Genomic DNA, 27977 nt, shown 5'->3' on the forward strand with positions numbered 1-27977 from the left:
GATGGTAAAGAAAGGTTTGCTGAGGATGCACAGTGATGTTGGGTTATAGCCCATCTGGAGCCGTTCTGAAATACGTTTTTTTTTTGGACTACTTTAAGGGAATGTCAGGCTCATTCTATGTCCACACAGGTGGTCACCCCACTGGAGAAGTGATACCCAAACTGTTACACAGAGAAGGTCATAAAAGAACAGGTTGTTTGTTTTTGTTGAATATGTCAGGATTTCCCATTTGTAGAAACGGGACTAAAATAAGCCTTACACTAAAACCTCCCGTTACACACAGTGTAATTCAAAACGAAAGTTCGCGTTGTCATTGCTGTGGGCGATAACAGGAAATCAGTGTTCAGCTGAGGTTTCGGGACCACTTCTCCATTCTCCTAAATAAATTCAATTTCTGATTTGTGACTCATGGTTTTTGCAGTACCTTCTTGTTCGTGTCTCTCCTCACTCTTTTATGCCCAGTTGGCTCTAACCCAGTCTTGGAAGGAAAATAAGAAGCTGTCGAAAAATAATTTTCAAAGCTCATGGACAGGAAGTACACAGGGGACACTAAATGAAGCTGCGCAGTGCTCAGATACCCGTTGTTCCTAATGTGTCAGAGAATGGGCCCTATAGCCTGGACTTACAATAAGTAAAGTCCATACTAATTGGCAGAAATGGCAGTTCCTAATTACCACACTGCTCTTGAGTCATTATTTTAACTTTGGGTTGCCAAACTAATTTGAATCAGCGATGACTGTAACCCACATGACTCGAGGTTTTTAGCTCGTAAGGATTTAAAGATGCAGAGTGGCAGTCAGCCTGCTCCGTGTGCTCTAAGCTTTCAAGTAATCTTGCTTCATTACCAATATCCAGAGATTCAATGGGATTTCCTGAAGTTTACACAGCCAGTGCTCTCGCCAGGCAACCCAGGATGAGCTGGTACTGAATAAACTCGAGTGAAATGATCAGATTAGTTACGTGCTGTGCAATTCGGGATGTGAAATTATAAATCTGAATCCCACCTCACTGGAACTGCAAACCACCGCCAGAGATGACGCACAGATTGTTTCCCAGAATACAATCCCGCCACCTACTGGCCATGCAAGGTATTGCACACATGCAGGAGGCAGAGAATTGCAAGGCCTTGCCTGGGGTAATTTAATTGCCCCTCTATTGCCCTTGTGGGAACTTGTCTTGCGCATCAAGACAAATGATCAAGAGCTCATAAGCATATAAGATACACAGCAATAATATCATCCAACAACACTACAATACCATGATACACAATAACATTTAACAACATTGCTCAGTCAGAATTTATCGCTTTTAACCTGAGTAGTCACCTTTAATCATCAGTTTATAAAGACACATAAACTCAAGTATGTTTCGCGTAATTTATTAATGTACATTGGGAGAGTACAGCTCTTCTGGCCTGAATGGACGTAGGGCAAACACACTGTTTTTTCTGTACAGTTAGATTGGAGGTGGAATACAGGTTTAGTAGCAGATGTCTCTTCCCACAATTCTGACATAGCTTACTCCTGTTTCTCTGGCTCTCATGCCCATACTGGTGGGGACATTTTTCATTTCAAATGAATCTATGGCCTTAGCTAGATTGTGATTCCTCGTGATCATTTTCTGTCAAACAATTTCATCTTAACCCTCTGCGGTTTTTCTCCAGCGTTTACTGGGGAGCTCTGAATTCCAACATTTAAAAATGAAGCTTTAATGCTTTTTAGGAAAGGTTCTGAAGGCTGTCTGAATATATTTTGCTCTGTATTTAGATTCTAAAAGATTTTTAAAACCGTTAGTAGAACAGTCTAAAGCAGGACTCTTGTTGTGGAATGCCTTAATAATTCAGTACATTGTATAGATCTGTCTAAATCATTCATTTTTGAGGACTTGAATACCTTTTAAGTTATTAATCAAGTCTGCATGTCCTTAGAATGAAAAAAAAAGAAAATAAATGTAATCCAAGCAGCTTGGGGCAGCTACTAACCACCATTAAAAATGAATTTAACGAAAGCCTGCTAACATATACCTGTTGCTTTGTTTCGTTTTTCTAAAATTTTAATAGAAAGGCGTTCTTCCCTTTTGGGTAAGATTTTGTATTGTTATAAACAGTTTTTGAGTGCACATACAATATATATATATAGTAGTTCAGGTGGGTAGCTGTGTCAGCATGCGTAGGCTGCAAAGGAACAAGTAATAGGTTTATTCCATGCTGAAAAAAAGAAGAAAGAGAACACAACGTTTCGGCCGTGGAGCCTTCTTCAGGTGTGAGAGAGACAGGGCAGTAGGGCAGTCTACTGCCCTGTCTCTCTCACACCTGAAGAAGGCTCCACGGCCGAAACGTTGTGTTCTCTTTCTTCTTTTTTTCAGCATGGAATAAACCTATTACTTGTTCCTATATATATAGTATACGTTTAAACGTGTAGTTTAATGTGTGCACGTGTGGTTGAGTTTGAGCCTCGCACTCTTGTGAAGTGTCTATTTAAGTCTGACTGATGTCATACCTGAGACGGAAGTTTGCCTACAGACGCAGTAAGAGCCAGCGCTCAGTAGCTTTGCTTGCGGTTTCCTCTAAAGCTCCGAGTCTATTTTTTACCCCTGTTCTTGCCTGGTGAGGTCTAGGTTGACTCTCATTGGCGCCATGTGCAGCTCAAGAATGGTTCACTGCGAAACGACGGTGTTCTGTTCATTAATTTTGGTCATGGTTTCAGTTCGAGAGAGGGCTCCGTCAGTGCGCCGTCATTATCTCGTTGCGTCTTTCATTCCGGCTCTTTAAAAGGTGTTTTTTTTTTTCACGGCAGAGGAATGCAATAAACATCTGCAACTAGAAGCGCATGTACATACACAAGCATCAGAACCGTGCCAAAAGAGCGTTAAGATACTAACGTGTGAAACGGGTGGTGCAGACTGTTGATCAATAAATGCACCCTTGTGCAAAACCACTTCTGTATGAAAACAGTATTATCGCACTTCAGCTTCATCCTTCTGTAATAGAATTAAATACCATCATTGCACAAGAGGATATCATGAAATATATTAATCTGTTCTACTGACCTTGTACATTGATTACTTGGACGACAAACGCATGCAAACAAAAATACACTTACACCCATTTATAAGGGTAAGTGTTTTACTGAAGCCACTCGCTACTTTGCTATAAGTTATAACAGCGGTGTCTCACTTGAGATATGAACCCACAACCTACCGGTTTCAAGACCTCTACTGTGTGACGCTGTTAGCTCGTATCCAGAGTCGCAAAGCAGACAGATGACAAACGCTTTAAGAAAGAATGTGAAATTCTACAGTAATGTAACGGTAAACGTATGAGTACATTGTGATCCGATAACATCTTTACACATGTCCATATGGGTAGATTCTACCAGACAGTTAACAGAGGAAAATTGTTATTTACAAATATACGCTTCGGGTGACCACACGACACTCTTGTGCCAAATGGAGAAATGCCAACAGTATCTACTGCACAAAGCCGGGAAGTTTTTCATTTTCGTTTCCAACATCACAAAATCATATTAAACAACAACTCTCACCTGCTTATTCGGATCCGCTTTTTGGATGTTTGTTCAGAAACCCTGATATAGTTTTCCCAGATTCGCTCTGTTTGACTTCTGGCTTTTCCATTACCGAGTAAAAAGGAACTAAGCCCTTTTTTCTATCGCGGGGATTTTTTGTCAGAACCGAGAGTGTTTAAGGAACTTGCGTGAAGTCTCATTTCCTCATGTAGCAAGATCAGTTAACAGACACCGAACGCGGTACAGTACAGTATGTGCGCGTTTTCAGAACAGAGTGTGTGTTTCACGGTGGGAGTTATAAAGTCTTGCTCCATCTCCAAATCTCCAAATTTTAATTCCACCCTCAATATTTGGAAAACTGACCGCATTCATTGTACTCTGAGATGGACGAGGGCTTAGTGGTGTTTTTCTTCCTATAACCTGTATATTTTAAGGTTAAAACAAACTTCAAAATCATAAATCAAAAATCAAATATTCTGTTCCACACGAGAGGGGGGGGGGTCTTTAAACCCACCTAGCAGTGATAGCTGGTAGGAAATACAAATCCAAATCTCACCAAGCCGTTTCTTGAAAGAAGCCAAGGTACTGGCTTCAAAAACAATGGATAGCTTGTTCCATAGTCCCACCACTCTTTAGATAAAGAAGTGCCTCCTCTTCTTGGGTTTTAAATGCACATCCATATAGTTCCAACTTATGTTTCACTCTTTATTCTGGAGATGCCTCCTGGATTGACTTTGCCAGGGCCTTTGAGGATTCTGAATACTTGTATCAGGTCCCCTTGCAAACCCCTCTGTTCCTCAAGACCAAAGAGACTCAGTTTCTCCAGCCTGTCAGTGTGGGACACTCCCTTCAGACTAAAGAGACTCAGTTCCCCCAGCCTGTCAGTGTGGGACTCTCTCCCTTCAGACTAAAGAGACTCAGTTCCTCCAGCCTGTCAGTGTGGGACTCTCTCCCTTCAGACTAAAGAGACTCAGTTCCTCAGCCTGTCAGTGTGGGAAACTCCCTTAAACCCCTTAAATGTTGCAATGCATTACACAATTTTAACACAACATTCCTTGCTTTGAATCCAGCACTTTTAAATTTTAAACCAGCTATTCCTCTTTCATTAACTAAACGATTCTCACTGTTGTCGAGAGTATAATGTCCTTCATCCTTAATGGTTCTTTTGCTGTTGTAGCAGAAGCTGTTGCTCTTGTAAAGTGCTCTTTGTTTTTAACATCGTGTTTGTCACATTCTATCTGTCAATCCTACTGATTTGTCTCCAAATTTACATGACTTATTATTTAATATTTTATTTATTTGATCATGGGTAAAGTGTTCAACTTGATTATTTAAAGGCTGACTAGATACTATCTATCGTATTTCTATACAGAACCTGCTACACTGGAGCTCTCCAGGACCAGATCTGAAGACCCATGAAGTAGGAAATAGACACAATATGGGGAAAAAAATAATCTTGTTTCTTCGATACGTCCATGAGCGCTATTAAACCAGTTCATATTCAAACGGGAATTCCATTCAAACTCACCACAATAAGTACGTTTACCTTCAACTGTGAACCATTCTTTAGTTTTCTTTGCTTGGGCAAATCTACACTTTTCAAGGAGAGTGACTCGTTTATTTTCAATTGCAGTTAGACTGAAGGGATCATCGATACCCAGGAAATCCGAAGCACATTGGCCGAGGGGATCCGGCTGCGTTAGGAGGCGTCAGCATTCCGAACTAAACGACAGATCTGCCGAACCCCGACGCGGAGCTCCCACAAGCCAAGCCAGGGCAAGAGATCACCTGCTTAGGAAGCGTCGGCTACCGCGGTTACAGCGGGCAGAGTTTGAAACGTCGCAGCTCTGGATTGTAAAGACAGCGGTTGAATGGCGCACGGAGTCGAGGCGTTGTACCAGCAGGAATGTCTCTTAAATAGAGGGAGCAAGCCGTTGAACATGCAGCCAGCCCGACAGACCACAGGAGGAGGCTAGCGTGGCTTTGAGTCCGGGGCTGGTAGACGTTGGTAGGTGGGAGGGATGGAGGCCGCGTTTCAGCCGTGGGACGACACAGACCGCTTAAGCAGGTTTGTGTCGGCAAGTCAGTGACACCCCCCTCCCTCACTCCCGCTTGCCTTCGCGACGTTTTCCTGCGGACCCGGGGGCCGCTCGACGATTCAAGCGAGCCCCGTGTTTGAATCCGGACCAGCGCGGCGCTCTAACTCCGCCAACTCTGACCAGCGCTGGGTGATCCGCAAAGCGCGGCTGTCGGGTGGCGTGTGCCGCCGGCTCGCCGGTGGATGGAGAAGCGCGCTCACACCCGGCGGCCGTCGTGCCGCCGCCGGGCAGGGCGGGGCGGGGACGCGCAAGAGCCGGTGTTCGCGCACGCAAAAGCATCCCAAGCGATCAGAAACCAGACGCCTACCTGTTCCGCGTCGCTGCATGGCTTTAGTAAGCGGGAGTGTGCGCTGGTCATCCGCACCACTTCTTTTGTTTCCCCCCAACAAGTGGAGGGACGCTGCTTCTCTCTCTCTTGAAAAGAGCAGCCAGCTAGACTTACGATTGGCTGCTAAGGTCTGCTATTCTGCTAAACGATTCTGCTAAAGTGCCACAGAAGAGGAAACGCTAGAGCCACGGGTGAACCGCAGGCCCTGGGCCCTTAAAGAGGCAGACGGGCGTTTTCGCGATAGAGACAGCGATTCGAAACAGTGAATAACAGCGCCACTGCGCTGCTCTAGAGAGTCAGCGTGTGCGATGGTTTCCTTTCCTGTAGGACTCCCGAGTGACTGAATCCGATGAATCAGTTGGCTTCCAGACCAGCCTGGCGCTCCCGGCCCAGAGGGGCCGCTCCCCTGCTTCATCACTTAAGGGTGCACTTCCAGAGGTAAGCCGATCCTGAAGACGGCGTGGAGCGCGTCAGCTGCTCCTGTGGCCGAAAACGACATTGATCCGGGGTGGGGTGGGGTGGGGGGTCATAAATCGAGGATTTAGGGGTGACTCCGAAAAGTGCGAAGTTGCGACAAGTCCAAAATAAGGACAATGCACAAGAGCCCGCCGGTTTTTTAACCGCCTCAAACGCGGTGTCTGATATCGCGAGATCATTCGGGTACCACCTTAATTACTTAATTAGACTGGTAAAACGGAGATCAAAAGTCAGATTACGTGTTTTGCTTCCACCTTAATTAAAAGCGAGTTGAAAACCGTCCGCATAACATGTTGACCTTACTTCAGGGCTGGCGTAATCTTTTTATGACCTTTATACGTGCTGGTTAGGTGACCTGGTGTCCCTGTGTATCAGCGCTGTGGCGGGCTGGAGCCCTGTCCCAGGCGGCAGTCCTGCCAGCCGAACTACCCCGAGCTGCTTCGGGTGGACTCGGGGATTTCCGCTGTGTTCATCGCCGAGCGATGACTCGGTATCCTCCAGCGGCCCTGTATTGCCACCTCGTGGCGAGCATTTGTTTAACCAGAAGGATTGAAAGACCGGAAGAATGTATAAAGATCCTGGTCACAAAAGATCATTCCACCTATCCGGCTCAAATATGAAAAGCTGTTTTAAAATTTCGGATTTTATTATTATTAAATGTATTAGCCGTCGCAAGTATTAAAAAAATCTCTCTCTGTTCTTTCCAGCAGCCACATCACCCTGCAACTCACACCTGGCAGCCCACTGAAGATAAGCAGGCGTGAGCCTGGTCAGTACCTGGATAGGCGACCTTCTGGGAAAAACTAAGGTTGCTGCTTGTAGAGGTGTTAGTGGGGCCAGCAGGGGGCGCTCACCCTGTGGTCTGTGTGGGTCCTAACGCCCCAGTATAGTGACGGGGACACTATACTATAAAAAAAGGCGCCGTCCTTCGGATGAGGTGTAAAACCGAGGTCCTGACTCTCTGTGGTCATTAAAAATCCCAGGGCGTTTCTCGAAAAGAGTAGGGGTATTACCCCAGTGTCCTGGCCAGATTTCCCATTGGCCCTTACCAATCATGGCCTCCTAATAATCCCCATCTCTGAATTGGCTTCATTACTCTGCTCTCCTCCCCACTGATAGCTGGTGTGTGGGGAGCGTTCTGGCGCACTATGGCATCATCCAGGTGGGGCTGCACACTGGTGGTGGTGGAGGGGAGACCCCATTACCTGTGAAGCACTTTGAGTGGAGAGTCCAGAAAAGCGCTATAAAGTGTAAGCAATTATTATTATTATTATTAATTTTTCCAGATTGTTGTACTCATCTTTCTACCCTCACCTACTTCAATAGATACAATTATGTGGAGCAGTTTTTTTTTCTTGGGGGGTCTAACAACTCCTGTCCGCGTCACCCACTTTTCCTGAGAAAACATCCCAAACCAATGTCCTCACTATGGAAGCGCTTTGCTGCTGCGTCCAAGGAACAAACCCACTCCTCGCCCTCATCTCCTAGTATCTCACGCCCTGATCTCCCAGTGATGACAGAGTGACTCTCGCGTGCCCCGCGCGACCACGCGATAGCGCAGCTGTCGGACGCGGTAACACCGTGATCATATCGCCGTCCCTGTCGAACGGACATCCCTACAAGTTCTGCAGCGCCGGACAGCGATCATTACACCCGAGTGCCTGCCAAGCTCACGGTAGCTTTTTAGATGCGTGCAGCGCACAACGTAAACAGGTTGCACATGCACCGAAGTGAGCATCGCTATGAGCATTTCCACTAAGACGATTCGTTATCTCGTGATGACGACATGCTTTCTCGTCATCACGAGATAAGGGGGGGTTGTTTTTTTTTCTGCTTCCCTCGTTGGCAGCAAAGCGCTTCCGTACCAGATTCCTCATAAGAGCTGGGTACCAAGTAAGAAGAAATCCGGATTCCTGTGAAACCGCGAGTCCTTCTCGGACTGCAGGGAAAAGCGTGCGAACGCTCTGCGTAATTCATGTTGCATCCGTTGTTTTTTTCTTTTGCTGTTAGTGGTTAGCTGTCACCGAGCGCACAGAGCAAGACAAAACACGCAGACTATGACGTCAGTAGCTAGGACCGGATTTTATAGTCGTGTAATAGGCGTTCATCTGCTTGATTAAACCAGCATTGCGAAATTGAACAGGTCGCGGAAGGCAGATTCGTGCTTCGACGCGAAAGAGCACTATAACGGGAGAATAACGTGTCGGCATCGGTCTTCATTATTTGCGTGCACGTTTTTATACTGTATGTGAGAGAGGAACACCCGGTTCTACGTGAGTTCAAGGTAATGATACAGGTGAGTGTACCTTACAAGAGGTTAAGGATCTCTAGAAGGGCATCGCTGATAGTATTATGTACAATTCTGGTCACTACGGTGTCGAATCGATATTGCTGCTCTGGAATGACGATCGGATACGATGCGGGGATTAAAGCTACGTCCTGCGCTGACAGACTGAAGGAACTGAACTGCTTTAGTCTTGAACGGAGGAGACGACGGGTGTACCTGGTTCAGGTAATTAAAATCCTCGAGGGCAGCGACAAAGCCAACCTGACCTCCTCAGAATCAGCGGTGGACACGAGTGGAAATGACACGGATGAGCATTTATATCTGAGAAGAGAGCTGAGGTGGGGGAGGGGGCGCCTTTTTATACACAAAGAGTTGGGGGAGTATGGAACAAGCTAGCCAACCAGGCTGTTGAAGCCGATAACCTGGTTTTTGTTCAGGCGACGGCTGGATGGGATTCTCGGATCGATTGGCTGCGAACGTCCGAACGGGTTAGAGGAGCCAAAAGGCATTTTCTCACGTGGAACCCCCCCAAAAAACCGAGAAGTATCGTTTCCTCCGTTTCTGGAGCGAAAGAACGAACCAGCAGCCCACAACCGCACAGAGTAACTACACAGCATATAAAGCGAGTTAAAATGGACGCTACAAATGTGCTCCTGTGTGTTTAATATTCAGTGTTAAGATTAATATCAGTGTGAATGTTTAAGTGACGATATTAAGAATGTCAAATACGACTCTGTCGAGTAACTCGAGAGCTAGGTTTCTAAGAAGGAGCTCTGTGGGTGTGGCAAAACCTAAAGCGGTTGAACCACCAGCTCTTCAGAAACGAACTTTATTCTTTCAAGGTTTTACGCTCAGAAAGGCTGTACCGATACAAACAGGAGGCGGAAAGACGAGTATGTATTTATTTATTTTTTTTAAATGTTTGCTACGATGAGTATTTCTGCCTGTATACCAACGTCGCTTTTTGTTTTTAAACTTGACAATTGCAACGGAGTGAAACCCCGGTTGGAAAGGGTCCGGTTCGGCGACCGTTTGTGACGGGTCGTCCCGCACTTGAGATGAACACAGAGGTGTACGGTGGCTGTAAATGTCGGGAGTCGTTCGAGGCGTTAATGAAGATCGCTCTTCACGCGCTGACATTATCCTTTTATTTCAAAGCCGGTGCAAGTGTCCCGGGAAAAATATGTTGGTTTCTCAAGAGTTTGCGGATTCGGCACAAACATCTGTCGAGGATTTGGTTTTTTTTTTTTCTGCACACAGGCAGCAAGCAGGAACGCAAGCACAGCCCAGGGGCATTTATTTGGAGACCCCTCGGAGATATTAAAAAGATATTTTTCGTCCCTGCTGTGCGCAATACTAAAACCTGCGCAATAACAGAATTATTTCCTGTTCCGTCGTTTAAACGAAAAAAGCAATTACACAGACGGGCTTCGTGAGATAAAAAAAAGCCTTTTTCTCTTTCCACCTAACACGAAAACAAAAACAGAAGAGGTCCGGTGTTCATTTTCGTTCGGATGAAGTGAATGTTGGAAGTCTAACAGCATCCCGAATTCAGACCCGAAGCGGTAATCTGTGGAAATGAGGTAGTTTACTCCCGGACCACAGCAAATTGCGATACGGAAATTCAGGGTGTATTAAAACACACTTATAACCTCGCCTCTTTCGCCTGTAGTCGTCAGATTTAACACAAAAAAAAGGTTTCTGCTTCCATGCTTTTTTCGAAGTCTGTCTCATTCCACATGAGAAATGTCAGAAACGAGGAAACGGTGTTTTTTTTTCTTTCCCAGCAATATTTCTAGAAGACGTCCGTGCTTTTTGTATTGTACAAATACAGTGAATAAAAATAATAATAATAATAATAATAATAATAATCGCCGGCTTTCAAAGTCGCTGGACACCTGCATTCCCAGGAAGAAAGGAGAAGGAGTGTCTGCGAGCTCTGTGAACGTGTAGCGGGGAAGAATGTTTTGCTCCAAGGACACGGAATCCAGTTTCTGTCCGCTACACATTCAACAGCTTTATCAGGCAAATCTGAAATACAGCTCCCGCCTTCTAATCGTTTGGCTTTTTACAACCGGCTGTGGTGGGAGGAGGTCTCTAGGGATGACGTGCTGACTGCTCTCTGGACCGGCGGGGTGGAAGGGCTCGGGGTGACGTCACACGCGAGGCGCTTTCTCATTGGCGGAAGCTGCTCTCGGTCGCTCGCGCAGGTCGACGCCCGGCTGAGCGAGGAGCAGCCGAGCTCTGCGTCACGTGTGAAACACGGATCGGATCTATTGCTCTGCCCGGGGATTTACCTAACGGGACGTGTGACAACGTGTGAGGTGTCGGTATTTGAGGACGAGGAGAAGTGGTTGAACGTTTTAAAAACCGGATAAAGAGTTCAGTCAAAGGATTCAGTTTAACAAAAGTCATTAGGAATTGATTTGGAAAAAGTAGACATGGAGAGCGCCTGGGATATAGGATGTAGAGATAACCGTTCAGAAACAGTATAAATACTAAATTCACGGGGTCCCACCCTCTGTTTCATTTTCAGCATCGCATTAGAGCTCCAGTTGCCGACGATTTTACGGTGCTGTTGGTCGGGCCAGTGAGACCGATGCCCATCAATTTCTGACGTCACCCCGACAGCCCGAGAGTGGGAGTTAATGGGTGTTAGAGGGTAAAACGTAGGCAGACATCTCTGCGCAGATGTTTAAAATTCAGGGCCAAATTGAGCGTGCTACAGTTCTCAAGTTTCATTTCAAGAGCATGAAGGCTCAAATGTCAGACCGCATTTATTTGTCTTAGGAGATCAAAGGGATCACAGAGTCTGAAAGCTCACCTGATGCAAGACGTTTTCATTTTGTCTTTAGCTGCACCATGACGGAGACGTCCAAGAAGAAGAAGAAGAAGCTGAAGAACGTGACGGAGACCTTAGACCAGAGCCAGCTCGACGCCAAGGAGGTGATCGCGGACCTGGTGAGCAACACCACCAACATCGCCGTGGCGGGGGAGCAGGGCCGGGCCAAGTCGTCCTTCATCAATGCCGTCAGGGGCCTGGGGGACGACGAAGAAGGAGCGGCCCCCGGCCGGCAAGACGAGCCCGCCGCCGAGCCCACCAAGTACCCCAACCCTAAGTATCCAGACGTCCGAATCTGGGACCTTCCAGCACCCCCGGCGCCGGACTTCGACCCGGAGGAGTATCTGGAAGACATGAGGCTGGGTCGCTACTGCTCCTTCATCATCGCCGCTTCGGAGACCGTCGATCAGAGCTACTACACGCTCTCCGCGGCTGTCATGGCAACCAACAAACCCCTGTACTTCATCATTCTGGCGTCCCCGGGGGAATCTTCGGAGTGCCTGCAGGAGAGGAAGAGGCGCAGCGTGGAGGGCTTTAAGACGAGGGGGATGGAGGCGCCAAGGCTGTTCCTGGTCTCCTCCTGGGCCCTGAGACGTCTGGAGTTCGTGGACCTCCTGCAAGCCCTGCAGACAGACCTTTCGGAGATGAAGATGAACAAACTTCTGATCTCCCTCCCCGCCGTTGCGGCCCCGGTGCTGAGGATGAAGAGCAAGGCCTTCAGGAACGACATCATGAGGGAGGCCCACAACTCCGGCGGGATGCCCTTCCTTGGCGTGGGCTCCAAGCCGGACCTCAGGGGCCTGGAGACGCTGCTCACCAGGATCCAGGAGTCCTTCGGTCTGGACCGCGCATCCCTGGAGAGGTTGGCCAAGCAGGTGGACCAGCCCGTGGAGCAGCTCAGGGCGGCGCTGTCGTCTGAGATCTCCTCGGAGGTCAGCAAGAGCCTGGTGAAGAAGCTGCTGGCCCAGGTGAAGAGCCAGGACTCGGCGGCGGCCAGGGCGCTGGACTCCTCCCCTGCAGGGGGGAAGAAAGTGAACAGACGGTTCTCGGCCAAGTACGGGATGCTGAAGTCCGCTATGGATGAGCTGGAGAAGGATGCGGAGGCTGTCCTAGAAAAAGCCTGGGGTGGAAAAGACTAGAACATAAGAGTGGTAAAGTCTAGAATAACAGGAGTGGGTTCAGCTCTCTCTTCCACAGCCAAGATGAATGGGAAGAAGCTGACTGACCCTTGTCTCCTTCGGGTGTTCAGTGGTGAAAGCTCTTGAGACAGTTATGTAGCACAGTAAACCCTTTGTTTAAAAGGCTAATATGGGGGGTGGGGGGGTGGTGTTTGTTAAATCACAAATGGCATTTTCTCAGCCAAACTATGAGAAATATTTATTTACTATATATGCTTTTTGGATCTTTTGATCTATGCTCACAATTGCAACGAACACAGTCAGTGAAAATTGTTCCTGTGCCTTTTTTGACGTAAATATACAAGCTATTTATTTCATGTGTTGTAAATAGACTGTATAAAATTTGCTTAAGCATACGGAACAGCCTTTGTAGGCAACTGACCAACACTAGTGATATGCCTGAATTTTAAACCTATGCAGTGTTTATTTTTACCTTGTTTTATTATTTGTGCATTTTCCAGTTATTGTGGGGAAGTCAGCGTTTCTGAGTTTAATGAAAAAAAAATCCCCTTTAGCAGATTTTGTCTGTTAAATAAGAAGTCTGTTAAAGAGAAGTACGTTAAACCACAGGTTTACTGTATTCATGTAAGCTTGTTCCTTGCCTGTCTTTGGGCTCTTAGAAGTGCAAACTTATTATTACAAAAATCTGTTACCTTGTTTTTCTCAAGGGGCTCTCAATTTCTGCACTCTTAAAACTTATATAGTTAGATACAGCATTCCTAAAATTGATAGCTCATTAGGAGGCAGAGAAGAAATGCTTACGCAAAATAATACAAGAACAACAGTGTCGTTTTATAGAGCAGGATTTTCAGCACACTCTTTGATCACTTGCATTTTTTGTGGTCTGCTTGATATTAACACAAGCTAACCTGCTGGCCTAGTCTGTCCAGTCTAAGGCATCAGATGAGAAGGTGTCCTCAACTGGCTTTTGACAGTGGACCCCTGAGACACGTGAAGAGACAGCTCCGCTAGGTACTGTAGAGCTCTTTATGGGATGAGATTGATGAGGGTTACGTGTTATGGTATTAATTTGAATCTTGGGTAAGAATTTGCATTTCAGTGAACGTTCATGTTCCATGTTCAGTGTCAACTCTGGATATCTGTAATAAAGCAGCAGGGCAGGACAAGGAGGAGAGAGAAAAACAGAAGAAGGCATTAAAAAAAGAACATTGTCCCCTTCATGCTCATGTTTCATTCCACAAAGAAATCCGGATAAAACCCAGACTGTGAACATCTGTAAGGTTAAACAGCATCCTGCTTGGTCTGTCGTCTCACGACCATGTATTTCCTGACTTGACTTTGTGAGGAACAGTCATATCGAAAGTGAAGGCGTAAAACCCGCCTTTTGGTTTTGGTCAGCTGACTGTCTGACTTGGGGACAACGGTCAAGGATACATTGTACTCCGCACGACATAAATCATTGAAAGTGTTTTTTTTCTCATAACTAAACTCCGCCATTCCTGCCCCCCTTTCAAAGCTCAAAGCAACGGAAATCACTGCTAGCAAGCAGGGGGACTTTTCGCAGGAGTAAACCGGTAAGCAGAGCTTCCGTCAGGAAAAACGAAATGCGTCTCGCCATCCAGGTCTCACACCGCGGGCCAGCGCGAATTGTCAGCTTGACGTTACCTACAAGATGATTCATGAATATTGCTCAGAATTTGACTGATGTTGAACCCTGTACACGTTATTTAAAAAGGGAAACTTTATTCTTAACCAACTAGGTTCGAAAAAAAAACTTTCCCAAAAGAAAAAAAGTGCTCTCCTGCCAGGAGTTTGAACTGCAGGCATCCGGCTGTAAATGTAAATCTTGTAACCTGCTGTCTTCTGTTAGATCGTTTATAGCAGCTCTCACTGGCAATGATAAACAAGTGTCTACCGATCTTTAGGTTTCATCTGCTACACATTTAAAAACTACTACATAAACTACAAAAAAAAACGGGTTTCCTTGTTTTAGACAGTGTGCCACAACATACAGTACAGTGTCTTTAAAAAGTCCTTTCAAATGACTTGAAGGTTGCAGTCCATCAGCCTCCCCCCTCGCAATTGAACTGAGCTTGAACAGTTCTGTGAGGAGGGGCGGACAAGCATGGCCAAATCTGTGAGTGCTGAATTGGTACAGACCAATCCAAACCGAGTTCTGGCTGTCATTCCAGCAACACGGTCTTCTACAAAGTACATCTGCACGCACTAGCTCAGGGGTGTGTACATGTATCCAACACATTTCTCTAGATTTTCAGTTGTAATTATTTTCCAGAATGCTGGAGCATGTGTTTTTCGCCTGGAGGCTATGCGTCACGGTGTGTAAATAAAAGGTCAAATACATTTCCATTTTAATGTGTCTTGATTTCATGCTGTTAGGCCACAGAATGTGATACGTTAGAAAGGGTGTGTAGGCAGTAAGCAAAACAACAGCGAGCAAATCTGGTGAGATCTCCTTTTAATGTCTTCACCCAGTAAAGTAATTAAGAAGTGAGAGAATTGCACACAATGCACAGCATCCTGGCCCTGAATATCAATAATAAAGACATTATGAAACGCAGTCTGCCCCGTGTGGTTTGAGCAGGGAAGTGAAACAGGCCATTTGAGCTGGAGAAGATCTCGTGGACAACATGGAAAGAAAACCCTCTACTTTGGTTGCCCTGTGACTATTTTAATACGCTTGAAACCCTGCTCTCTTGGAACTACACCGCTCACGGGTACCAGTGTTTCATATGTCATGAAAATAGAATACTCCACCGCAGGGAAGGAATTGTTTCACTTGCTGTCACAAACCGCACGCAGACACCATCACATTCCCACGAGCACCCACGAATTAGCCTCACGCACTTTGTCCATTTCAACTCGCGCTCTGCAGCTTGTCTTCGCTCACTATTGAGGTTCCCTCAGCCCGAGCTGCGTACAGTATCTACTTAGCGATTGTCCCTGACTCCTCGTTCGTTCTCGTGACCCCCCGGATTTCTGACCCACCGCCTCTGATCCCCGACCTCGCTCCAGCCTCACGACTTGGATAACGTTCGCCTAGGAATTCAGTTTTCTCTCTCACTCTCCGCACGGGGTCTTTTCCCACCTTTTTTTCCCGTGGGGTACGTAACACTTGCATGTGTTGAGCTCTAGCTGAACACCTTCTGTTCGCTCTCCGTACACGACCTTCCCAATGCAATCTGTCTGCTAGGCCCGTGCCACTCAAAGGGCTCTTCCTTCGCTCTGATTCAGTAGATCATGGAGCCTCTGCTCGTCTCTGGGACAGCAGAGGGGGTTGGCTTTTCAGCTCCCCCTGTGACACGTTGGCGTGCAGACTCCAGTGGTGGTGAATCCATGTGGGCTATAAGCACACCTCTCCCACTATATTAAAACTCCTTAAAATGCAATTTCTATTTTGGGGCGTCGGAAAGCAAATCAGATTATTGGCTACAGAAACTGCAACCTGGCAAGCAAATTCTTTCCCCAACAGAAAATAGCCTTCACCTGGTCAGGTTGTTCTCCCTTAGCATAATCATAGGATATTCTCTAAAACCTCAAATCTAAGACTTAAACATTTCTCCCACACTCTCTTCCTTCTCCAGGCACACAATCTCAGGCTCTAGATTGGAGAGGTTTTTGTGCCGTATGAAGAAACACAGGAAAGCAGTGGGACCCGTGGAGAAGAGACCTGAAATGGTAAGCACACAGAGTCTCACAAGCAAGCGTCTCTCACCACGCAGGGCTTCTAAAGGTGCAACTGTCTCCTTGCACATGCTGGGGAAGACACACGCCCGCGCCACGGATGATGTTCACAGGTTTGAATGGACAAGATCCCCTACAAAGGAATCGGAAGCCAAGTTAAGTTAAAAAGTTGGAGCTAGCCGTTAGTGCTGCTGTTGTTTTTGGAAAAGCTGGAGTACGGGAGGTGGCCGGCTGGTTCACACCGCACTCTTGAAAGCACAAGCTGTGAGCCTGAGGAGAGCAGTGGGGACTACAGAGCCCTGTGATGGCCTTGTGCCTGTTGACTGCAAAAAAGAAATCCTAGAACAAGAAAAAAGGAATTGGAACTGAACCAGGCCGTGCAACAGACTGATCTGTTCATTTCTACCTAAGATGTTTCCAAAGGGATGCAATAAGAACCTTACATTTCGCTTTATTGGAATTTTGGTCATAGTTCAGGTTTATACTGTAATGCAAACCTGTTCCTTTAAGCCTTACAATCTATACAGAACATCCTTTACATCTGCATAGCCACAGTCTGATAAAAAGGAGACAGATTAGCCACAAAGCACAATGAGCTTGCCATGAGTAATCAGTTTCACTTCCTAAAAAGCATTTATTTATTCCTTTATATGAAGGTCAGCATTATCAGTTCCACAATTAAAACATCTACTGCATTCAGCTGGGTTAATTTAGACTTGGGTGGATTGATTCCATTATTCAGTGGGAAACTGCAATGTATCAAAATGGCTTTTACTGGTTTTCCTGGTGCAGGAAATGGATGCAAAGATGCCCCCCGACACCCTAGACAACCACCAAGAGATCATGGAGGAGCTCTGCCAGCTCTTTAACAGTGAGGATTTCTGCGACGTCCAGCTGGTCATCAATGAGAAGGTCTTCCTGAAGGCCCACCGAGTCATCCTGGCTATCGGCAGCGACTTCTTCCGCAACATGTTCTCCAACGACTCCTGGCAGGAGAGCAAGCAGAACGTGATCCAGCTGACAGAGCAGGACGGCTGCGTGGACTACTTCCAGGACTTCCTGCGCTACTTCTACACTGGCTGCATCACAGTCAATTCGGAGAACCTCTTCCCCATTTACATGCTCTCGGATAAGTACGGCGTCCTGGCTGTGAAGCAGGGCTGTGAGAAATTTGCCCTGAAGAACGTCACCAACTGTCCCATCAGCCAAGCCATTGCCTGGTGCCAGCAGGCAGCATACATGAACTTTAAGGAGCTAGAGGAAGCATGCAACAAATTCATCGCCTTGAACATGATGGCTGTTGCCAAGTCCCCAGAGTGGCTCTCCCTAGAGCCAGAATATCTCGATTCCCTGCTAAGCCGGCCCGATCTGGTGGTGGAGAGCGAGTTCGAGCTGTTCCGAGCCGTAAAGAGGTGGTTGTCGCAGAACAAGGGCCACGCCGACGAGATTCTGAAGCACGTCCGCTTTCCCTTAATGGCGCCCGAGGACGTGTACGACCCCGGCTTCCTGGATTCGCTACCCGAGAAAGTGAAGGAGACGTTCTCCTCCCAGAGCGTGCTGGTCTACCAGGTCAACTCCCTCCCCATCGAGACCATCAGCTTGTTTCATGACGTGCTGTCGCCCCCATTCTCCATGCGGCTCTACACCTCTCCGAATTTCGGCTGCTCCCGCAAGATGAATAACTTTAGCTGCTCGTCCAGCGTCTCCATTGAGTTCTCTACGCGGCTGTTTCAGTCGAGGACCTCCTGGAGCATCACAAGTCAGGGAAGCTGCCAAGACCGTTACCGTGGAAACCCGTGCACCAGCAGTGCGTGCCCGTCCTGGACGTGCCGAGTGAAAGAGTGCAACCTCAGCGGGGAGAACCATGACCATAAGCTGTGCCTGCTGCTGTACAAAAACATTGGTGACAAGTGGCTTGTGTGCCACTACAAAACTTACGACATTCCTCACGGACAAGACGTGGGGCTGGGGAACCTGATCAGCAAGTCCGAAAGAGAGCAGTGCATGTACAAAAACACCATTTTCGCCCATTTCATTGGGAAAACACTTTGGAAGAGGCCTTAGGAGGAGGAGGCCAAAAGGCTCATGGCTGTATCAGCTAGCAATGCCTGATTGATTGTTTTGCCTGAAATCTTTCACCCCTGTTCCATTGAAGTACTAGAGTCCACTGACCATGGTCAGTCAATATTATTATTATTTAGCACCTTTTAATCCAGAATATTCATGGCACTTTAAATCAATTATATACATAAAAAACTACAGTAAACGAGAAATACAGTAGACGTTTATATAGTATATAGTATAAATGTGAAATTATAAGAAGGAAATTAAAAACGGATGGCCATTGAATAGTCAGCTTTGAGGCAAGATTTAAAAATCTTGATTTAAAAAGCTGTATTTTTAGTAAGGTCAGGAACACCAGGGTCCAAAGAGGAAGGGCTGCTGCTGAAAAACCTCAGTCCCCTGGCATACAGTGTGAAAACCCTGGGAATGTGGATGAGCCTAGAGCCTGGACCAAGTAAAAATGATATAATGAAACAAAATAATATAAATGAACAGTTATTATCATGGTCATTGTTATCACCATTAAAGTGATTATATACTGTACAGTAGTCACATGTTGTTTTTATTCCTGAAAGGCATAGAAGAATAGAAGAAACCAGAAAGGCCAATATTACTATTTTAATTCCAAATGGCAACATTTTGTGTTGTAGCACATGACGTAGCATATGATTTGTGAAATACGAAGGGTGCGTATTTATTACTACTGAGAAAGGGAGGTGAGGAAGGAGTTACTTTTCCAGCCTTTATATGAGGGTTTTCCCCAATATCAGTTAGGAAACAGTGGTAGTGTAGTGGTGGCAGATGGAACTGTATTAGGCAATCCATCCATTTTCAAGATCTGCCCAGTCCAATGTAGGGCTCAAGTGAGTAGGAGGATCATCACAATTCCAAAGACTTTTCATCCCAGCAGATAGCAGTGCTCTGCACAAAGGACTACTTCACCCACCACTGAAGAACAGCACCCATCCTGGGGGTGGAAGGTGGCTCCAGGGTTTACACACCCACTCTTACAAAACGTATTCCTGATGACTCGTTAATGATCAGAAGTAGTCGGGGTCTCAGTTTAAAGTTTAATTGAAGAGACAGCTCCTCCTATAGCACTGTGTTTCCCCGTCCCATTTAGAAATTGTGGTCCAGGAGGGATGACCAGCAGGGGGCGGTCTTCCCTGGAGGTCTCCTCTCCCCGTACTGATCAGACCCAGCCCCTCTTAGTTTCCAAGATCTCACAAGACCAGTATGTAAGGAGAGCAAGCAGGAAGATTGCACATAGTATATCATGACAATGTTAATAGGATATGGTAGTAGAGAATAGAGGAGCTTATTGCCACATGTTTGCTTTTGAGTCCATTGCTTTTCCAATGATCTATGAACCACTAAATTGACCAAACCATTGTTTTGCCCCAAAGAGAAAGCGATAATTGAAGTAGTGATCCATAGAACCTGCTTGACTGGAGGATCCCCAGAAACAGGGTGACTCACCCCAAGCCTTTAAGGTGAAACTCAGATATCAAAGGGCTCAGCAATGTGCACAGGAAAGACTCCAGCAGCCCTGCAATATTTTGCTAAGCATGCACAGCTTTGATATCCACTCAGCTAGCCCCTAACAACTATGCATTGCCTTTGGGACACTTCGTATTTCACAATCCCATTGGAATTCTTGTTTGCGCCAGGACATGCACAGGACATACCGCAGACGACACCTTACGGCAGACAGCACCACACAATGTAGACAGTATATTACAGAACAGTACATAACAATCGACAGTACATACAGCCAACAAACAACAGAAAGACTAAATATGTGAGAGAGAACAACAAACACATGGTAGATCAAGTCAAAACTTTATAGTGCAGAGGTGCATTGAGTTCTAAGGCATTGCAACGAGCTGTTTATGGGTAGAAGCTTCTCTCTCTCTAGTGTCTACTTAGATAAAGTATTACCTAATTTCTAACAAGTCTCCAGTCTCAGTGCCCAAAGTTTATGGGGCAAGGTGTCAATTCTATCAGAAGTGAGCATTCCTGCAGGACGTTTTGTTTATCAGCATCCTGTACAACATTTTCTTGCGAGTGTGTGTCGTGTGTGTCGTGTGTCGTGTGTCGTGTGTCGTGTGTGTGTGTGTGGTAGTCGGGGAGGAGGGAGAAGCGATCGAAACGATTCAGAGAGAACGGACAAAGAGGAGGAGAAGAAACTGTGGCTTGTTTTCAGTTTGAAGAAATATCTTCGAGGCCAGTGAGAGCAGGATGCTAAACCCACACAGCACTGATAAAGAAACAAACCTTGTCAACTGCTCAAGTCTTGACTCATAATCTGAGGTAAGTGTTTAAAAGATGTGGTGTTCCGTTTCAGACAAAATGAAATAGAAAGTTGAAGACGGGCTATTTGATCATATAAGTGGTGCCTAAACTCAGATCGCCATTGTTTGTTTCTTTCGGACGAAAAGTCTCTGGGCAGCGCAGCAGAACTTCCTGTGAAGAGTGTTTAGAAAACAATACAGCCATACAAATCTACTCTACTACTGCTCGGACAGCTGCTTGTTTGAAGTTTGGGAATTTCAGATTCAAATAGAACTCGGGGCTTTAATATGGTCCCTGATATAAGATTTGTTTTTAAAAAATGTTTTGGTTTTTTTTTAATTTACTGCAAAATAGTGCTTGAAAGTGTATAGAATGTCTCATACTGTGAAAAAATAGAAGATAGGTAGCCAATGTTTGGTAATCCACAGGGCCGTAATGTAGAGATTATTCGTGTTATAGCTGTTATACAGAGCCGTTACTTTGATCTCTTGGTTTTGCTCTCTTGGCAGGTCTTGGGTCATTTTCAAATGATCAGTTTGACTCAGGAAAATTGATCAAACTCGCCTAATTGGTTTAATCACGTTCGTCAGCTGTGTAGAGGCCAATCAGGGCTGCGGAGTGTGCTTGTTTTCATTTCTCCTGATCTCTGGACCAGGAAATTGACCGGACCATCCTTTTGCCCCAGAGAGAAAGCGATCATTGTGAAGTGGTGATCCATAGAACCTGCTGGACTGGGGGATCCCCAGAAACAGGGTGAGTCACCCCGAGGGTAGGAGATGCTGGAGGCCTTTCAGATGAAACTCGGATATCAAAGGGCTCAGTAATGTGCACAGGAAAGACTCCACCAGCACTGCGACGTGTTGTGTGTTTTTTTTTTGCAATGTTTTGCTAAACGTGCACAGCTTTGATTGATCTCCACTCAGCTACCCCTAACTGCCATTGCATTGTCTTAGGTACACAACCAGAGGTGACTCAGACCTATAAAGGTTAACACCTACAGACGCTTTGAAGCTACAACTCGCCGACAGAAACGCTGGAAAAGACCACCCCCATCTTACCCATCGGCCTCGTCCCGTCTTGTTTTTCAAAGAGCCGCCTGCCATCTTCTGCTCGGGGCTCAAGTCGGCTCTCGTTTTCGCCCTGGTAAGTGTGATCGGATTGTTGAGGGATAGCTATCGGAGAGTCAGGGGGAAAGATGGACATGCTCTCTGTGGCTCTGTGGGGTTTTAAACTGGTCAATTGTTCTCACAGAGCCAAGCGAATCCAAAGCAGGGACAGTCTTGTGAAAGATGGGAACCTGCCAGCGGGGACTCAGGGCTGCCCGTCTGGAAAGTGGGCACTCAAGCCACGAACAGCCTCTCAGACTCGTTTTTTTGTTGTCCTGTGAACAACAAGGCAATTATTAACGACAGCAGTTAAACATCCGGGGTCCAATTTTTCTCACGAATCTGTTTTTAGATGCGTTTCCACTAAGAACAACTTTTTTTACCCCCCCTCGGGATCTGGAAACCCCCCAAATTAACATTGATCTTTCTTCTTTCCGTAGCGGGTTTTCAGAACCATGTGGAAGGCTGTGTGTCTCGCCGCCGTGGTGTGCTGCAGAGGTAATGACGGGTCGTTAACTGCATCGTTAGCGCGACGGTGTGGTTGGCGACAGCTGCAGGTGATGAGTCTGTTTGTGGGTTGCAGTGGCCCCGGCTCTGGAAGTGGTCCAGCCCGCTGTGGCTTTCGCCCTGCGCGGGGAGACAGCTGTTCTGCCCTGCTCCATTTCTCCCGGAAGCGCGGCCGTTGAGCGCAGGATTCCGCAGTGGTACTACGGTCAGCGGGCCAACAAGACGGCCAACGTCTATCCCGAGAACGAGCTCTCTTCCGCTGAGCACAGGGGCCGCGTCGTGATGGACCCCCGGGGAGACGACAGCCTGTCCCTGGAGATCCGCGGCGTGCGCCCCGGAGACCACAACACCTACTACTGCGCGCTCTCCTGCCTCCTCAACCAGACCTACTACCGGCTGACGGGGAACGGCACGCTGCTCTTCGTGCACGGTAACGAGAGGCCGAGACCTGGAGTCTTATCTGTTTGCGTGACATATGTGGCTTGCACCTAGACACAAGTTAAGCTGCAGTACTAGAGCCGTTTTTTTTTTTGCGTAAAGAGCAGATGAACTCCTGTAGTACCTTTTTTTTTGGAGTGCAGGTCCCCTCAAAAAGAGTAAAGGCGTCGAGCTGTGGTGTAGAGTTCAAAATAGCCACTCGGGGGCGCACAAGATCAAGACCCGAAGTCAAATATAAAACTGTTACCGAAAACATGGAAAACGTGTGATAAAAACGATGAGGTGATGTTTATTATTGTTTTAATCATGGCTTGTAAAAAGGAGCAATATGTTTTAGTTCTGAGCCAGGCAAAGTTTTATTTGCTACATTCTGACAACAATAATAATAAACCTTATTTTATATTGCGCCTTTAAAGGTGGTTTCTCAAAGCGCACAAGATTTGCACAATGGAAGGGAGACACAATGAGAGGAGACAGTAAATGAGGGTACTGACTACAGTAGGAGCAAAGGTGCCAAAGGCGCCAGGCCAGGCACAGCCTTATAGGTGAGCAGGAGGATTTTGAAGTCACGAAACTTGACAGCCTTTGCAAGGACTCCAGGATAGGAGTAATGTGATCACTTGCACTGGACCTGGTCAGGATTCTGGCTGCTGAATTTTGGACATACTGCAGTTTGTTCAATGTGAATTTCAATTCGGGAGAAGACAAATGTTTTGATCAACCTTTCAGCAACAGTTAGTGATAACACAGGACATAGTCTGGCGATATTTCTGAGGGGAAAGAATGATTTTTTGACAATATATTGCACATGTGGGTCAAATGTCAAGCCTGGATCAAATATAATGCCCATGTTTTTCGATTTAGACTGAAGCTCAAGTACAGAACCATCTACAGATAAGGTTACAGGATTGGTTTTTATGAAGTTGATGGGTGGTGCCAATAAGCATGACTTCATTCTTGTCACAGTTTAGATGAAGGAAATGTTGAGTCATCCATGTTTTTATGTCAGAGATGCAATTAGATAGAATAGAGAGAGCCACATCAGTGTCAGGTTTGGTATGGATGTATATTTGAGTATCATCAGCGTAGAAATGATAGCTGAGGCCATGTGATCTTAAAAGCTGACCGAGTGGAAACATGTAAATGCCGAAGAGCAAGGGGCCCAGTATCGAGCCCTGAGAACAACAGCTGTCAGGCTTCATGGTACTAGTGGCTTTACATTTTAACATAGATGATTTAGAGGGGGTTCCAATCAGGGATATGGGCAAGGTTTGGAAAAGCTGGAAGTATTTCATGTAGCCTGTCTGCCTTCTCTTCTTGACCCGGTTTTGTCTTATGCTGGAGCTCTTGTGAGCTCCGGACATGCACATCTCAGACAGAGACTTAATTGTTGGGAAAGCTTAGAGAAGAGTCTCAGAGGGAGACTCTGTTGTGAAACCAATTAGCATCGTAGCCACCTTTTTACCAACAGAGAGGGCCTTGGGGAGAAATCTCGTTAGCAACGCTTCAGCCCACTCAACAGGGAGACTCATTTCCTTGCAAGCTGAAAATAGAGATCTCTCTTATGTGTGCTTATTGTGCAGTTCGTTATCCTTATAACCATTTTCCTGTGTTTTAGCTTTTTTTACACATACTGAAAAGCACTCTGAGATGGAACTTCAAAAGGCTATAGGAAATAAATTGTATTATAATAAGAGTCCAATTGGTTTAATTAACCTCCCCCCAAGGGGGCGCCATAAGGCTGATCCTCTCCAGTCCTATTATGTTAGACTGCAAACTCTCTCAACTTAGGGGCAGAGCGGTGGCACTGTGGCTCAGGATCTGTGTCTGTGGCTGGGAGGTTGCTGGTTCGTATCCTGCGGCCGGCAGAGGAATCCTACTCTGTTGGGCCCCTGAGCAAGGCCCTTCACCCCAACTGCTCCAGGGGCGCTGTACAATGGCTGACCCTGTGCTCTGACCCCAAGCTTCTCTCCCTGTCTGTGTGTCTCCTGGAGAGCAAGCTGGGGTCTGCGAAAAGACAAATTCCTAATGCAAGAAACTGTATATGGCCAATTAAGTGATCTTATAATTAAAAGTCCCATCAATTACATTAGTAGCAGCCAAGCCTTCAAGAGTTTAGGAGCTCTTTAAGGTGGTGAGCCTGCCCATTGGCCATATTCCCTTCCATGTGGATCTAGTTACAATCAAAATGAGGCTTTCCAGTCTTGAACAGAGAAGACTGGGGGGACCTGTATTAAAAATCATCAAAGGCAGAGGGCCAAACAGACTGGAGGGCACAAACGGAAACTGTGCAGATGTGTATTTTTAACTGAGAACAGGAAGCACTTTACACAAGGGAGTGTGGGAGAAGCTATGCAAGTATACTGCCAAAGCCTGTACCCGGGCATCCTGCAGGAAAGAGCTAGCGGAGATCCTTGAATCCAGCTCAAATGGGCCAAATACCCTCCTCTCATTTGTAACCCTTCTTATGTTGCAGTGTGTTTTAGGCATTACAGAGGGAGAGAAAGGGAGATTGCAGAAAAAATAATTGATTTAAAATCGACTTTGAGTTTATTGTTATTTTGATTTACAAATCAACGGAAAAGGTGCACCTCTAACAGGTTTCCAAGAATATACATGGAAGCCAAATGCATTGTAACAGTCTAATAAGCCAGCTCTCACTCCCTATGTGTTGTGGCAATGCTTGTGAATCTAGTTACAATCAAAATGAGGCTTTTCAGTCTTGAGCTGGGCACCAAACCCATTCTTAGTGTGACCCTCCCAGGGGTTGGGTTGCTGTAACAGGGTCTTTAAAAATAGTGGGGTCCAGGAAAATGTACACAAAAGCCAGTAGAAGCCAGAGTTATATTTTCATATAGTGACAAATGAGCAAACCACAAATACAAGCAAACAATCAAAATAACTTCTTTTGTCCCCTCTCTAGTGATACTGCTGGCCAGCTCACAACTTTACCAGCTTCCTAAATAAGGTTTCTCTTCCTAGCCTTTTCTCGAAACAGTCTCTTTCCCAGACCCATAAAAAATACTCCTAAAAAACTCACAGATCCACACAAGTTCCAATTCAGCTGATCACTTCTTTCTTCCATCTGGTGACATCACACAGAAAAGAACTATGTTCTGTTCACAAACAGCTGATCAGACCATCACTAAAAGCCTTTACTTCCTGGTTTCTGAACTATCACCTGACCACTTGTTTCCTAGCGACTGGTCAGGTGACTGAGGGCAGCAGCTCATTCCCCACAGCATTCTGAAGAATGTAGTTCAGATAAGAATCTCCATCTTGTCTGAACCTACTGCCTTTTTTACAGTAGGATTACTTTCACAATTGTTTCCTCTCTAACAGAGCCCATCCAGATGTCTCAGTCTCCTTGCATGGGGAAGAACATTACCCTCTCGTGTCGTGTTGTGGTTGCCAGGCCTGATAAAGTGCGGCTGGTCTGGAGAAAAGCCAATACCTCACTGGTGGCAAGGAGTTTTGTGCAATATGTACCGGGCAGTGGAATGGTGGTCATAAAGAGCCAGCTGACAATCTCCAGTTCTGAGGAGGTAGAGACCTACACCTGTCTTCTGATGTACGACTCCCACCTCTGCCTCCCAGGAGAAAGCATCACAATCAGTAAGGAGCTAGACTAAAATCAAACTCGTTCTGCTTTGAGATGAGAATGCTATGCTGTTCCGATGTGGGTCACGAATAAAAAAATAATTGTGCTTAATTCTCCAGATAAACCTGTAATGGTTTATGTTATAAGGCAAATGGTAGCTTTTAATAAAAAAAAACAATAGTTTGTTTTAAATTATGGATCTTATAAAGGACATATTTGGATTTTATTGCAGATAAAGGGTGATAACTATTGACATAATCTTTATACGTAGGCTATTAGTCCATTTATTCATCCTTCTATTTTCTAACCACTTTATCCAATGCAGTGTCATGGGGAGCCTTACTTATCCCAGCAAGCAATGGGAGCAGGGTGCGGTACACCATGGATGGGATGCCAGTCCATCACAGGGCACACAGAGACACAGACAGAGACACAATCACACTGGGGCCAATTTTTTCAGAAGCCAATTAACCCACCAATTAACCCACCAATTAACCCATCCAGTGTCTTTGGACTGTGGGAGGAAACCGGAGCACCCTCTAGAAATCCACATGTATACAGCAAGAACGTGCAAACTCCACCCTGACAGCACCCCAGGCCTGGAATGGATCACAGGGGCTCTAGTGCTGTCAGGCACCACTGCTAATCACTGCGCCACCATGCTGCCCTACAGTTAGAAGCAGAAATCCACAAATCTAAATCAAACACACCCATTTCAACAACGATCCTCCGTCGCTCCGCACAGATCATGCTGAAATGCCTCGCTCGGGTCTTGTGTCGGCGACTGCAGCGCTCTGTCTCCTCCTCTCCAGGCTCCATGAAGCTGCCGGTCCTGCTGTACATCGCCAGCCTGATCATCTCCCTGCTCACCCTGCTGGCCGTGGCCGGCGTGCTCCTGTTCCGGAGGGTGTGTGCCTGACCTCTGACCCCAGAAGCGTGACGCACAGAACGAACTCGAAACCTCTTCTTGCCTGGCGAGCGGCCAGAACCAAAAGCTTCGGTTTGGGTGGATTTCAGAGAGCGTGACTGCCTGCCCTTCACACGGACACTGCCTGTGATTCCCACTCTGCTCTGTCTGCTCACAGCGTTTCCTTCATGATCACACAGTTCTATTCCCTCATGTTTTCTACACAGCTACTTTATCACGTACACTGTTGAATATGTCTCCTATGATCTTCTAATTCATGCCGTTAGAATTATGTCCCCTTCTGTTAAGGGAAGAGTTTACAGGCTGGATGGAGTTCAGCTGTATGAGACTGACCTTTGCATGAAGAGATGACTTTTTCTGGTTGGTACAATATTATTCTCATGTTTTACATCCTCAGGTTTCTAAAATAGCAGTTAATTATCTTTTAAATCGGTTGGTTTGTACTTTGCTTGAATGACTAATTTTGCAGAGCCTACTATGCATGGTTTATGTAATCCACTATTTTCACTGAATGTATTATTGTGAACAGTGTGCTCGACTTGTGTACTTGCATACCAGCAAGAATAAAAATATGAGATTGATCAACAGACTGATCATACTAGATACCAGAAATGGTCTATTATCACACAAAAGAGTTGCA

At 46.2% G+C, this 27977-nt stretch overlaps 4 protein-coding genes and 1 long non-coding RNA gene across 12 annotated transcripts in view; 4 read left to right on the forward strand and 1 right to left on the reverse strand.

The window, feature by feature from the left end:
• Positions 1–6017, reverse strand: part of arhgap33 (Rho GTPase activating protein 33) — a 60594-nt gene extending 54577 nt beyond the window's left edge. For 2 of the 6 annotated variants that reach the window (XM_088905372.1, XM_088905369.1), the window contains exon 1: positions 5931–6017. In XM_088905372.1, coding sequence (XP_088761498.1) covers positions 5931–5981 — 51 coding nt within the window. In that variant the 5' untranslated portion in view covers positions 5982–6017. Of the gene's footprint in view, positions 1–3542; positions 3697–5930 lie in introns of those variants that run through there. The other 4 variants (XM_088905373.1, XM_088905370.1, XM_088905374.1 and 1 more) reach the window with 3 other exon arrangements.
• A 2496-nt stretch (positions 6018–8513) lies between these two features.
• On the forward strand, positions 8514–12826 carry LOC148815044 (interferon-inducible GTPase 5-like). 2 transcript variants are annotated; one of them, XM_088905407.1, is made up of 2 exons: positions 8514–8724; positions 11571–12826. In XM_088905407.1, exon 2 carries the CDS (start codon positions 11578–11580, stop codon positions 12694–12696), a length of 1119 nt encoding a protein of 372 aa, XP_088761533.1. In that variant the 5' UTR covers positions 8514–8724; positions 11571–11577; the 3' UTR covers positions 12697–12826. The 2 variants fall into 2 exon arrangements, with proteins under 2 accessions (XP_088761533.1, XP_088761534.1); XM_088905408.1 differs by lacking the exon at positions 8514–8724 and adding an exon at positions 9574–9608.
• Positions 11571–19003, forward strand: LOC148815045 (BTB/POZ domain-containing protein 17-like). 2 transcript variants are annotated; one of them, XM_088905406.1, is made up of 4 exons: positions 11632–11676; positions 14213–14270; positions 16299–16392; positions 17191–19003. In XM_088905406.1, the coding sequence occupies exons 3-4, from the start codon at positions 16342–16344 to the stop codon at positions 18460–18462; spliced, it is 1323 nt and encodes a 440-aa protein (XP_088761532.1). In that variant the 5' UTR covers positions 11632–11676; positions 14213–14270; positions 16299–16341; the 3' UTR covers positions 18463–19003. The 2 variants fall into 2 exon arrangements, with proteins under 2 accessions (XP_088761531.1, XP_088761532.1); XM_088905405.1 differs by lacking the exon at positions 14213–14270 and having other exon boundaries at positions 11571–11676.
• Positions 19004–20554: 1551 nt separating this feature from the next.
• On the forward strand, positions 20555–22023 carry LOC148815046 (uncharacterized). The gene is made up of 3 exons (XR_016086078.1): positions 20555–20775; positions 21413–21510; positions 21711–22023. It is a non-coding gene; the product is annotated as an uncharacterized LOC148815046 (long non-coding RNA).
• Positions 22024–22308: 285 nt separating this feature from the next.
• Positions 22309–27918, forward strand: LOC148815047 (uncharacterized). Its single transcript, XM_088905641.1, has 4 exons — positions 22309–22361; positions 22447–22800; positions 26151–26423; positions 27222–27918. The coding sequence occupies exons 1-4, from the start codon at positions 22319–22321 to the stop codon at positions 27326–27328; spliced, it is 777 nt and encodes a 258-aa protein (XP_088761767.1). The 5' UTR covers positions 22309–22318; the 3' UTR covers positions 27329–27918.
• Positions 27919–27977: the final 59 nt, after the last annotated feature.

The sequence above is a fragment of the Atractosteus spatula genome, chromosome 25, assembly GCF_055471065.1.
Source record: "Atractosteus spatula isolate fAtrSpa1 chromosome 25, fAtrSpa1.hap1, whole genome shotgun sequence".
Lineage (NCBI taxonomy): Eukaryota > Metazoa > Chordata > Actinopteri > Semionotiformes > Lepisosteidae > Atractosteus > Atractosteus spatula.

Coding starts and splice junctions, on each gene's coding strand:
- LOC148815044 (XM_088905407.1), top strand. CDS start 11,578: ATGACGGAGACGTCCAAGAAGAAGAAGAAGAAGCTGAAGAACGTGACG.
- LOC148815045 (XM_088905405.1), top strand. CDS start 16,342: ATGAAGAAACACAGGAAAGCAGTGGGACCCGTGGAGAAGAGACCTGAA. Junction 16,393..17,190: donor TGGAGAAGAGACCTGAAATG/GTAAGCACACAG, acceptor TTCCTGGTGCAG/GAAATGGATGCAAAGATGCC.
- LOC148815047 (XM_088905641.1), top strand. CDS start 22,319: ATGTGGAAGGCTGTGTGTCTCGCCGCCGTGGTGTGCTGCAGAG. Junction 22,801..26,150: donor CACGCTGCTCTTCGTGCACG/GTAACGAGAGGC, acceptor CCTCTCTAACAG/AGCCCATCCAGATGTCTCAG. Junction 26,424..27,221: donor AGGAGAAAGCATCACAATCA/GTAAGGAGCTAG, acceptor CCTCCTCTCCAG/GCTCCATGAAGCTGCCGGTC.